Source organism: Montipora capricornis, chromosome 4, assembly GCF_036669925.1.
Source record: "Montipora capricornis isolate CH-2021 chromosome 4, ASM3666992v2, whole genome shotgun sequence".
NCBI classification, from domain to species: domain Eukaryota; kingdom Metazoa; phylum Cnidaria; class Anthozoa; order Scleractinia; family Acroporidae; genus Montipora; species Montipora capricornis.
In genome coordinates this window covers 32,003,472-32,015,971 of record NC_090886.1, presented here as the reverse complement: position 1 = coordinate 32,015,971, position 12,500 = coordinate 32,003,472, and the positions used below count along the sequence as shown (strand labels likewise).

Genomic DNA, 12,500 nt, shown 5'->3' with positions numbered 1-12,500 from the left:
CAGCATCACAACCGGAAGCATCCGAGACTGCTACTTCAAAACCTGCAAGCCCTCTTCGCAAGAGTACTAGAGTCAAGGCCAACCCGAAACCACAGTAAACACAACAACGATTGATTTCGCCAGGCAAGATGGCTAACTAATTTTTATTCCATGTGGATCCAGAAAACCTTGGACCTCGCGGTCGTACAAGCACAGGTGGCCCACACTAAATACATTACATTTGCCCCACCTTTAAGATTAAAAACAACAAATGATTACCAAGGGAGCAACTTGACTCGCATGAAAAAGCATAACAACGCAAGACAACGTCCATAAACAAAATGTCTAATAATGTTCACTGACTGTTCGCCTTAAAAACAATACTCAACAAACATAGTCCTTGAGGTATGCCGGGGTGGATACACTGCATTTGTTAATTTCAGTTTACAATGTCCCCAATTAGTGCTTCTGCGCTAGAACGATTAGACACTTTAATAAAGTCCCGTTCCTTTCCATTGCGGAGCTCTTCTGTGCCTGCAAAGCACCATGGTTAAACCTTCCCCACCTGAGAGATAGGATGCAGCTCGCTACAACCTCTAATTTCATTGGATCCCTTTAGGACGTGGGTCTATTGTTTTTAGAGTTAGGATTCATTGTTTCTTTTGGATCGTTCTTTGTGTCCATTGTTTTCTGAACCAATTCCCAGAGCCGTTGTCATAGCTGCGTACTGACCCCCCACCTGCCACTGAGACTTACAGATTGCTGGAGGGTTTTACTCGTCAGTTGGGTGCTTTTTGGGTTAGCCCACATGTAGCCGCACCCTCCCCACGAAAGAAAAACGGGAGGAGGGAACTCTCCGTTTTTCTTTCGCAAGGGAATGATAAGATACTGGCCTAGACTTTTGTTCCTTAGAAGTTTGTTCCGGCTTACTGCAGAATGCCCTCCCACTCGAACAATTTTCTGCGTAGCCGGCTACGCGGCACGTACTTACAAATTAAATTCTAGTTCAACTATTGTATTTGATTTATTCAAGCGAGAAAAAAATTCAAACTGGCCTCCTATGTCGTGTGCTGGCTAATCGGTACGAGGTACGCTATCAGAAATAAATTTAACCAATAAATTGAGCAATAAAATGAAGATGGTCTGTCTTTCCTGTTCTGAATACGTGTTGCCCCAACGAAAAGGAATGCAATATACGTATTTCTTCCTTCTTAAGCGTTTCCGACCAGGAATGAAATCTCGGTCTTTAAGCCTTCCGCGTGCCGCGTTCGTTCGCGGAACCTCCTCTTTCCCTTTTTGAGAGTGCCCTAGGCACGAGGTTGTCGATCTTTACCTATGAAAACCATCCTTTATGTTCACTGTAGTCCGTACAATATCGCTTTTGCGTTCTCTTTCAACTTCGTATAAACAAAAACATGCTCGGCATTCGCCTGAGCAGTTAGGCTCAAAAAACAAGCCCGTTGCATTCTGAAACTCTTCTAAAAAGTTCCACCGTTATAATGTAAGTCCCGGAACTTGACGGTGACTTAACTTTTATTGGCTCAAAGAGGTCTCTTACAGGCTAATAGGGATTTTAGATCTACGACGGCGACGTTGACAACTTCATCATGTCCGTTTTTCCTTTACTATTTGACGTCATACAATGTGGGCGAAGTATCCTAAATAAATTGATTGTTACGAACTGTGTACGTCACTGAAAGCCCTGCTGTCAAGCGGAGATAATTTTGACGTTGAAAAAGAGAAATCAAGGTTGTTTTTAGTCTCTCTACTGTTGGTGGGCCAAATATAAATCGACTTTCGTGATGAATAATTTCAAGATCGTGTTCGTTTTACTGTAGGATGGGACTAAACCCAGCTGAAGGTGAAACATCACGGCACCAATTGAATTTACCTCAACTTCCTGGGTTAAAACAAATTGTTATCAACTTAACCTAGGTTAGTTTCTAAGATAAAATCCTGCGGTAATTAGGAAACATTTATGAATATGTAGAGCTATTTAATTAAGTAGGTCAACCTGTGTCAACTTTAACAAACTTAGAAAGTGTGCAAAGGCAATATTTACCCTGGAAGTTATGATAATGAGAAATCTTGCTCCATAATGTTGTTATTAAATAATTTTTTTTCTAAATTAAGTGGTTTTGCCGCAGAATTTTTGAAAAGAATCAACTGTAAAATTTTTCAAGTGGAAAGCAATTCCTATGTCAGAAATTAAAGTTAGTAGGTCCTATCTACATGTCCTTGCGGCAAGAGATTTGGCGGTGATCATGCAACGTCGTGTATGAAAGGTGGATTTGTCCATGGGAAGCATGATGTGCTGGTCCTATTCGCATCTCTGCTTGAGGACGTTTGCCACCATGTTGAGGTATAGCCACACCGTACCTTCAGACCTTGACAGAAGTGTCAGCCAGCAGTACCAAGACCTCTGATGAATCCCGTTTGGATCTCAGTGCGCATGGTTTTTGGCGAAGGGGACAACGTACATTTTTCGATGTCAGGGTTTTTAACCCTTTCACAGAGAATCACCTAGACCAGAAACTTGGCATGGTTTTCTGGAGCAATGAGAACGAGAAAAAGCGACATTACCTGCAACCAGCAAATTATTGAAGTCGAGCATGCCTCCTTGAGTCCTCTTGTGTTCTCACCGTGTTCGGCTTCTCTGCGGAAACGGCAACAAGCCGAGCGATTTCTTACCGAACTAGCCCTGAAGCTATCTGAGAAGAAGCACATGGACTATAGCATTGTAATTCATTGGCCGAGAGCAAATTAAAACTATCCTTTAACTTATTGAGATCAGCATTGTTGTGTCTGAAAGGCTCCAAAACAACCAAACACGGATTTTAGCGGGGAAGAAATTGTGATCGGAAATATAAATTAAATAAAGCAGTGGTAAGAACATTCTTTTTAAAGTTCAATCCTAGGGCTTTTTATACTCATTTTACTTATCAGTGCTTGTATACTGTAATCTTTTACCGGATATAGTTTTTAATAGGCTGTTGATTTTTAAAAAAATAGCATTAATGGAAATTACGTGCTCGAAGAGCTTTTATAGGTAAACAGTTTCGAAAGATTCGGAAAAAAATATAAATATATTAAAATTTAATTAAAACCCAAAAAGCATTCTACATTGACTAAGACTCAAAAGTGTTTGGCTTGTTGTTCTCTTAGACAAATTGTCATTTATTTATTTTGAAGAAAATGTGAGTTGTGGCAATTGCATTAAGTGGTAGTGAGCTGAGTGCAAGGAAATAAAATCCTATATTCGATGTATATCTCTGTTTACGGTTGTTGGATAGCCCTTTAGAACTTTGTGCTACTTTATGAATTGCGTAAAACACACAGCCAAACATTCTTTCTGAATGGACGAACCCATCCCGGCAACGCAGTGCCATGTTACCTTTTTGCACCTCTTTAACACCAAAATGGACACCTTGACCAAAATCACTTTCAGCTTAAACAAATAATTGATCTTTCGACGTCTTTGGATCAGAGTTAATTGCTTGTTGTTGTCGCAAGAATTGCTTTATATCATATTCACTTTTTTCGTAAGCACATATGGGACTATGATATCTTTGAGAGGAACTTAATGGTATTGTAGGTTGGTTTCTGAAGTTCACATTTACTAAAAAATTAACATCGACGATATTCGTTGAAAATGGAAAATCTTTGGTTTTTCCTGTTATTTCTTTTCGCTTCTCCTTCATTTTGTAGCCCGATCGACCAGCATTATTCAGGTAGGTTGTAAATTTTCTTTTTTAAGTCATATTTTATCTCAGTAGTCAAGAACTGCAATTTATTTTTAGATCCGTTTCATAAGGGATCCTTTCTGGGTGGAATTCCTGGAGAATTAACATAATTTTGTCAAGATTTGCTGTGCATACCTGTGTTTATTTCAAACTATGGGGAATCAGATATACCTCGAAATTGAGTTAGAGTTAATGTAATGGTATTTCAAAGAGATTTTATTCAATGAATAACAAAGGCCATATAGACTGTTTTGCCCAGTAGGCAGTGTCCATTTACAGCCTTTTTTTATGGAATGGAAGTCTTAGTCAGGAAAAGTTTGAAAGAAAGCTAAACAAGGGAAATAAAGTGAAATACCCTTTTAAAGAAGTCCCCTCCTTTTCGATTTGAAAACTAGTGTCATCAGCGCCAACAAATGAGATAAATTAAACCAAGAAAAACTTGGGCTCTGTCAAGGTGAAGAACCGATTTCTTGTTGCCCTGGAAACAACGCAATAGACAAACATCCCCTTTCTCCAAAATTTAAGGTGAACACAGTGTGCAAATAACTAATTCTCCTTTTCCTACAGAAAAAATCAGCGCCAATACCATCCAAGATAATCCGCAGCTTCCATTGGGGGACGAAACGATTTTGGACAACATCATTAAAGTCAACAAAGGTAGATGTTAGCGAAGAAAAAACAGATATGACTCCAATATATTTTTCTCTCTTGGCACTTCTGAATGGACAAGAGGTTTCCAATTGTACTCATGATAAACATTTTGCGCCGATCTGACATCAAAGACTAATTAAACAAGCACACATGGCTTAGCACTCAGGCGAAAAATTTTGCAAGAACATTTTCGTTGTCAGATTTCTTTCGTTCGAAAATCGACTAATATATGTAATTTAAATTTATATGTTTAGTATGATTGACGCAGGCACTAAAGGTGGCGCCTTAAAGGACAAAATAATTACCCTTTGCAATGTTAATATTTTTTTGCGCGTCAATCTCGACCCCAGAGCTCTTCTCTTGACTGAGGGAGAGAAGAACTCTGGGGAACCCTGAAACAAAGTGTCTTCTCATTGGTTTTCGTGAAAAACAATCAAAAGCGTCTCTAATTGGTGCATTCTTGTTAGAACGATGGGCGAGCATGCGCCGTAAGGTTGAAATAGCGAATTTTTGGCTATAAGAACCCTACGGCGCATGTTCTCCAGAGCCTTGGGTCCATCCGAGGCCCTGGTGACGAGAATGGTACGCAATCATGATAAATTATGCCCAGTGAGCATGCGCGGTGCAGTCATTGTTATTCGTAACCCATAGCATTAACAATTTGTTTATTGCGTTAAAATTAAAGAACAGACAGGCATAAAACTAACTTGCAAACAGTAGTAGTAGTCAATTTGTGGTACGGGTGTGTTCTTAGATATTCAAAACTTCATTGTGATTGACGCAAAGACGTTCATTCCACTTTCTGAAGAGTCCGTTCTGAACGAGTGGTTACAGAGCTTAGCGCTGTGTAAACACTCCCATTCAAGTACACCCGGCAATAAAGGGCGAGCGATTCGACCGAAATATCTCGATTCCGATCGAGCCAAATTGATATTTTCCAGTCATGTTTTTTAGATCTTTGTTGTGATTGGTAACTACGCAATGAACATTCCTGAAATTTAAGAAGACGAAGTCCTCTTGGTTTGAAAACATCAGAATACCTGTAAGAGGCCAAGCCCTTTTCGTTTTTCACACTTTGGCTTTAGAGACGACAGGGGAAAATGATTTTTCTTGTGCAGCGGTCGTAATCCCTGATTGTTGTTCACCAGATAATGACGTTAACATATACGAGGGAGACATCGACTTATCTCCGGACGATAACGTCGATCTCAGAAACGCTGGTGACGTGGATGCCGGACAAAATATCCGACGGAAGCGAAACGCTGCCCGGGACAGAAAACGGCTGTGGGTAACCCGTCTTGTTCCTTATGAGTACGATAGCCAGCTTCCAGGTGAGAGGGCAACGCCTTTATTAGTGGTGTTTCCGTGGATTTTTTAAAATCCATTTGCACTTTCCATAATCTCAGGTAACAGTGTGCCAACTGTAGTAGACGTTGGGAGTCAACCAGGCACTTAGTAAGGTGTATCATCAAAATTTAGTGCGCAGCTCATTATGAGCTTCTAGTTTACTGCTGATGAAGGAACTTTCACATGTTTTTGAAATTTAAAAGTCTAGTCGATATCTAGAATTTCCCAACAAATTACTGTTGTTCCGCATTCAAAGTAGCTTTTGATATCGCTCTAAGAGGCATATCTCCATTTCAGATTATTTCAAACCGACTATTCAGGAAGCAATTGCAGAATACGAGAACAAAACGTGTGTAACGTTCGTGCAGAGGACCACAGAGGAACTATTCATTAGATTTGTTCACGAGAAAGGGTAAGATATTAAACTTATCTCTATTGGCATCAGAGTACCAATAAAGCAACAGTACGACATTTCTCGGACTCGGAAATGTATAAAAGGTTGTATGTTGAATGTTAAGTCCGGCAAACGAATATAGTGATGTTTTTATCGATGGTCATTCGGGGATACTCGGAAAGAATCCGAATGCTTTGAAAAGGCATCGAACCTATGACCTAGCCTATGATCTAGGCTCCGTCGATTACCAGTCGCTGTTTCGGGAAATGATCCGAACTCGAGTGAGCGGCGGGAATCGAGCCTACTTCCGATCACCTTTTTCATCTTTTATACACAGCGATGAATCAAACTGTCACATTTTTATTTGTTATCTCAAAACAATATAAGTTGGCGGTGATAGAATTTACTCTTTTTGATATTTTAATTATGCAAAGTTTACACAATCCTTGACTAATGAGAGTTTTTTCTCACTTTAGTTCCTAACAACAAATTACAAGACTCGCGTGCCAGCTAAGAAATTGGTTTTACTTAACATTTCTGGAATTAAAAAGGAAAAAATAAGAAGACACGAACTATTAAAAGGAAAATATATGACTCGAGTTTGAATTTAGTTCTATCGAAACGCACTTTGTCCTTTTTGCATATTTCTATTTTGCTTATCCCGAACGGTAAATTTCTGAGAGTAGTCGCTCAGAGTTTGTCATCGGTAAGCTTAAACATTTCTGAACATTCAGCCATTTTCAATTACCTTGAGATTCTACTGTCTATGAGGGAGATCATAAGTATGACTCTAGAAGGGAAGGGAAATAGTTTATATAAAGGGGTCGAACTAGAATTACGTGGGGCGAAAGCGATACATGAAGGGGCGTACTCGAAGAGGTACGCGGGGCTTACTCGCAACGGGCGAAACCACTTCTTTGGACTAGAGATTCGTGTGAGTTTGGGCCGTGAAACTAAGCTTAGGTGATCGGTTGCCTTTTCAATTTGTGTCAAAGTAATTATCAAAGAAAAGTGAACAACAAGGAAGTTGTCACAAAGTCTACAAGAATGCTTGAGCCCCTGACAATGCCCCGCGGATTGCGTTGCAAAATTGACAGTTGGCCTGAGAATTCGAACACTCCAATATAAAAATCATTTTCATAGTAAGTTTCCATTTTTAACGAAGTGAACAAATTTAAATGTTAAATTGTCTCTTGCATTTATAAGATTTTTTTAGATCTACGATTCCCTGCTAGCAGAGGTCTCTGTGCTTTTAGCGTTCGCTGGGCTAACGAGTACTGGAAAAGAATCCTCTGCCAAGGGGCGAAACTCACTTTGATCCAACCGCTGCCCACAACTTTGGACGGCACTCTTTACAGTGCATTCCCCACAATATGTTTGGTGACTATGATTTGAGGCCGCTGTCCAGCGCATTTCTTTACAGTAATTCCGCTGTTATTAAGTGAGCCCACACAACATGAAATATCGTGTGAGGATTCGATCGCTAAGTAACCGTCGCGCATGCTCGACACAGTGAGTTTCGACCCATGGCAGAGGTCGCTTTTCCCGTACTCGTCAGTCCAGCGTCAGCCCAGCGTCAGCCTCTCTGCTAGCAGGGGAAGATCTACGACGGTGACGTCGACGAAAACGTCACCTCAAAATATAACTCTACACTATATATCTGTTTATTATATAAACACCACTGGAATACCAAGTGAGCTTTCGCGCGAAAACATATCTTCACACGTTATTTTCTGACGTGAAAAGATCACTGTTACTATGGTTACATATGAAAACCACGCCTTTCGATGCCTTTGGTGAATGATTCAGTATTTCATCGGTGTTTATATAAAAAATAGAATACCGTTCGCTGCGCTCACTCGTGAAATAATTATTTTTCAACACTCGAAGAGAAATTTCGTATCTCCGCGCGGCCATGTAATATCCTCTATATGTCGTAAGTCTCTCGCGATTTTTCCACCTCGTTCACTTCGTACATTGATAGCGAAGTACAGTGGAACCTCGATTTAACGGACCTCTGTGTAAGGAACGATATTCTTCAGCCCAGCCAAAGTTACAGTGAAATTTATGGAACATAACCTCGATCTCACAAACTCCTCGTTATACCGAACAAAATCCAGAAGCCCAAAAGTAAAATATAGCCCGATATAACGAAGAAATGTCAACACGTTAGAATATGGTTGGAGGAATGTTGTAAAAATTGAACATCAACAACCAACATTTTTTCCCAGGTCAACAATAAATTCGTCCAAATTCAATGGCTAATACAATAAGCAACACTTACAACACTCCTTATTTAACAAGAAAAGTAAGTCAACATTAAAGACAATACACCGTATTCAAAAATGGCGGACACGCGGAACGACCTTGTAGGTTCCAATACATGAAAGCGAGGTTTGGTAGGCCGTATTTCAGTCTGGAAAATTTTTGTAGCGGCTGTCAGCAGATTTATGTTGTACGATATTCCGGTCTTATCAGAGCTAAATTCTCCTAAAATGGCGCCCTCAAGTAGTGCAGTGAATGACTCAGTTATTTTTACCGAAGATGACATTCCCGGAGCTTCGTTAGATGGGCTAAATCCTTCTTCGCTGAAGAATGAAGAGTTGCGGTTTTGGTTGCGCGATGCGGTGTCGTACTTAAAATTGTTAAACGGTAATCACAAGGCTTTGATTTTAAATAGTAGTTTATCAGTTGATTTTTTTCAAGGCTTATATCAGCTACCCTTTTTTTAAAAAATGCGCTTTGCGGAGTGGAGGAATACGTGAAAAGTGGACGCGATCAAATGGTGTACAGCAACAACATTGGAAAATTGAAATACATTGTTAATGGTAAAAGTCATGCATTACTGTGGTAGTGATAATAACAACTGATTTTCAATTCAAAGTAATGAGATGTATCAATAAAGTGAAAACTAATCTTGAAAAATAATAAATCTAATTAAATTAACGCCAACGCCTTTTTCCAGTTTGAAAACCCTTTAGAAATAAAGCAGACTTCCTTACTTCTGGCAGTTCGAAGATTTGATTTTGCATTTTGTTGCATGCAAATAAAACACAACACAGAATCGCTTTGCTCATTATAGTGTAGCCAGAGAAATTCCGAAAACCACTTGGATTGAAATGCGCGATTCGGTTTTGCCACAATGCTTTTATGGAAAGTTGAAATCCGCAGGTTGGAATGGTTCCGCTATATTGATTTCTACATCTTCGCTGGCTGTCGACTGATCAACTTGTCGTTGGATTGGAGGAAGCTGCGACTCTTGACTGGATATTGTGGCTTCTACTTCACTAGTGAAGTTGAATGTTTCGCACATTCTTTTGGCTTTTTCAAAGAATGTAAATGAAACATTATTAGACCAATATTTTAAAAACTATGTCACATGAAAAAGTGACTGGAAATAATTCAATTATAGAACAGATTCAGAAAAAAGTAGCAAAAATTATGCAGAGTTTACTCACCAGATAAAGAAGGTTTTCCATTTTGTTTGGAAAAGTAATCAGAAATTTTAAGAGATCTCTTCTTTGCATTACTAGTAGTATGTGAAGTCTCGTCGTTCGTATTTATGTTGCCGTGTACCATGTGCACTTCTTTGTTCGTAATAACCGCCGGATTGAATGTTCCTTGATGACCAGAGCTATACACAATTCTGCGGTTTAAGTACTTTCGATGACAAAAGAAGACTGCGTTCTACAGAACTTGCAATTGGAATGCTCGACGGGCCGTGAAGACTGACAGCAAGAGACGGACGTCTCGCTGATCGAGCTAAAATCAGGATGCACAATAACAACAGAAACAATAACTTCATGATCTTCCAAAAATCAAGGTTGAAACTAATAAACAATTTGTTTGAGAATCGCCTTATAAACTAAACCCAGCTATTATTTTGGATCGAAATTGACCAATTACGAAACAACGCCTTTCCCTGAGAGGTCCGCAGGAAAAAGAAGCCATTTAAAAGACGTTTATCTCTGCTAAGAGGTATATATAATATTTACGATTGTAACGACTAATGCTTCATTCTGTTTATTTATCTGCGCTATTTTTTTTGCTTAATTTATTTTTATTCTTGCAAAAAATTGGGGGGGGGGGGGGGGGCTAAGGCCCCCCCAGCCCCTCCCTCTGCGCGGTCCCTGTTTAGCTCTGATAAGACCGGAATATCATATAACATAAATCTGCTAACAGCCGCTACTAAAATTTTCCAGACTGATATACGGCCTACCAAACCTCGCTTTCATGCATTAGAACCTTAATTTTACGTTACTTTCGTTATATCGAGGTTTTCGATATAAAGAACCCTCGATATAACGAAGCAAATTCTCCAGTCCCTTGGCACTACGTTAAATCGAGGTTCCACTGTATCATAAAAATAAATTAGTACGAGCGGAGTAAAAATTAGAAAATGAAGGGTGACATTTGTATGCACATGTTGTCGCCTAAATCTCAAATTTGGTAGTTTCACGTCGCTTTTATGCAGAGTACCGCAAAAATACGAGATAAAATGCATGCCACACGAGCACTGAGCAAGATTGTTTTAATTCTTTGAACATATGATGTCATCGTTTTGTGGCGTTGTCGTTGCTGTCGCTATCGTCGTTTCCCAAATTAACTGAAAAGTTATCCATTGAAAGTCATCATAATTTCGCAAGTTGGGCTTCGTTTCTCGCTTAGATGATTCAGCGTAAGGTCACCCGAGGATAAATTAAGTAGCCATAACATTTCTTTATCAGATGTTGGTCCGCCGTTGGTCGTCAGTATTGGATGATAGGATTGGGGCAGCCTCTTTCCTTAGGACCGGACTGTAACCACAAAGGGACTATCATACATGAAATAATGCACGCTCTCGGCTTCTGGCACGAGCAGTCCAGACCTGACAGAAATCTGTATGTAGAGGTTTTGTGGGAAAATATACAAGACGGTAAGATCCGAAATTAAAGCAAGCGGACGCAACATTGTTGGCTTACAACTACCACTGAACATTTTTGGGTGTTACATATTGCGTCCGTTTGCACACTCTGTTGCATGTTGTTGGGTGTTTTTTCATATTGTTGCATGTCGTTGGGAGTTGTTGCATGCTGTTGCAAGAAGTTTCAAACTTTTAGCCCCGTGCAAACGGACGCAACATTGTTAGCCAATGTAGGGCCTATACAGTTAGGTTAAGGAATACGGTGTTAACCCCCCCCCCCCCTTCCCCCTCCTTTCCCCTAGCAACAAAACTATAGCAAGGAATCATGGGAGAAATAAAGGATAAAGACACGAGGTTGTTGTTGTCCGCCATTTTAGAATGTTTGTGTGTTTTTTGTGCGAGTCCAAATCCATGCTTCCGTCCACTCAGTGTGCAACACCAACAACTCCCGTAGTTGTTGCTTCCGTTTACACGGGGCTTAATGATACGAAGAACTAAGGTTTATGAAGTAAAACCTGAAAACTACCAGACAGAACCTTGCTGTAAATATCTATTAAGCTATTTCAAAATTTGCAAGGAACTGCGTTGGTTGTGTGCGGGGAGAGGTTAGTCGGTTGTGTGGGTGTTGGGATGGGAGGAAACAGCCTCAAAAGAGTAACCGGGCTCCTTTTCACAAATATGTATTAGGTTGTGAATTTGCATCCAGATGGGATTGAGCCCACGACGGAAGGATTAAAAAATACTGTTTGTAGACGATTGTATTGCATTCACGGGAATGTGAAAATTTTCTTAATTTTTATCGCCTTTCAAGATCCAGTTAATCGTCTAGGGAAAGGTCTTTCATAACTATTTTTCTCTTCAAATTGTTTACTCTAATTGTTTAAAAGTAACAATCCTCCTGCGTAATCCAAAGTCAGGAGAGAGGTAGCTTCAGGGTCACAGTCTTATTTCATCCATTTCAGGCGAAGAGCACAACTTCAATAAATACAGTCGCAGCGACATCGACCGACTGAAGATCCCGTATGACTTCGACTCCGTCATGCATTACGGGCGAAAAAGTTTCAGTAAAAATAACCGCGACACAATCCGCTCAATTCTAAATCCCAGCAGAGACTTGGGGCAGAGAAATGGCTTGACGGACTTTGACATCCAGGAGATCAATGCCCTCTACGATTGCTCAAGTAGGTGTATATTCCAGCAGGATGAACACTTGTCCCCCGAACCCTAATTTAAGTTTTGCTTCTCTTTATTTTTTCAGTTGTATCTAGGTATGACGTCATATTTGACCAATCTGAACGCGTGCGCATATCTACACGGATCACAAGCAATCCGTGAGGTTGGGGTAATTTAACGAAATCCTTAGTTTTTTTGTGAAGTTTGTAGCACCAAGCAAATGCCCTGACGTTTGGCTGTATTGCGGTATCATTCGCTGAAAAGCCCTTCCATCCTAGCTAGACAGAAAGCGGTAGACCACGGCACCCTA

General features: G+C 40.1%; 1 protein-coding gene across 1 annotated transcript in view; it reads left to right on the top strand.

Annotated features, from left to right (window-relative positions):
- The first annotated feature begins 3,459 nt into the window (after window positions 1-3,459).
- LOC138045927 (meprin A subunit beta-like) overlaps window positions 3,460-12,500 on the top strand; it is a 24,768-nt gene continuing 15,727 nt past the window's right edge. Inside the window, exons 1-6 of the mRNA XM_068892561.1 lie at window positions 3,460-3,710; window positions 4,290-4,379; window positions 5,522-5,704; window positions 6,018-6,132; window positions 10,842-11,029; window positions 11,980-12,198. Of these exons, the coding sequence (XP_068748662.1) occupies window positions 3,632-3,710; window positions 4,290-4,379; window positions 5,522-5,704; window positions 6,018-6,132; window positions 10,842-11,029; window positions 11,980-12,198 (874 nt within the window). The 5' untranslated portion in view covers window positions 3,460-3,631. The remainder of the gene's footprint in view (window positions 3,711-4,289; window positions 4,380-5,521; window positions 5,705-6,017; window positions 6,133-10,841; window positions 11,030-11,979; window positions 12,199-12,500) is intronic.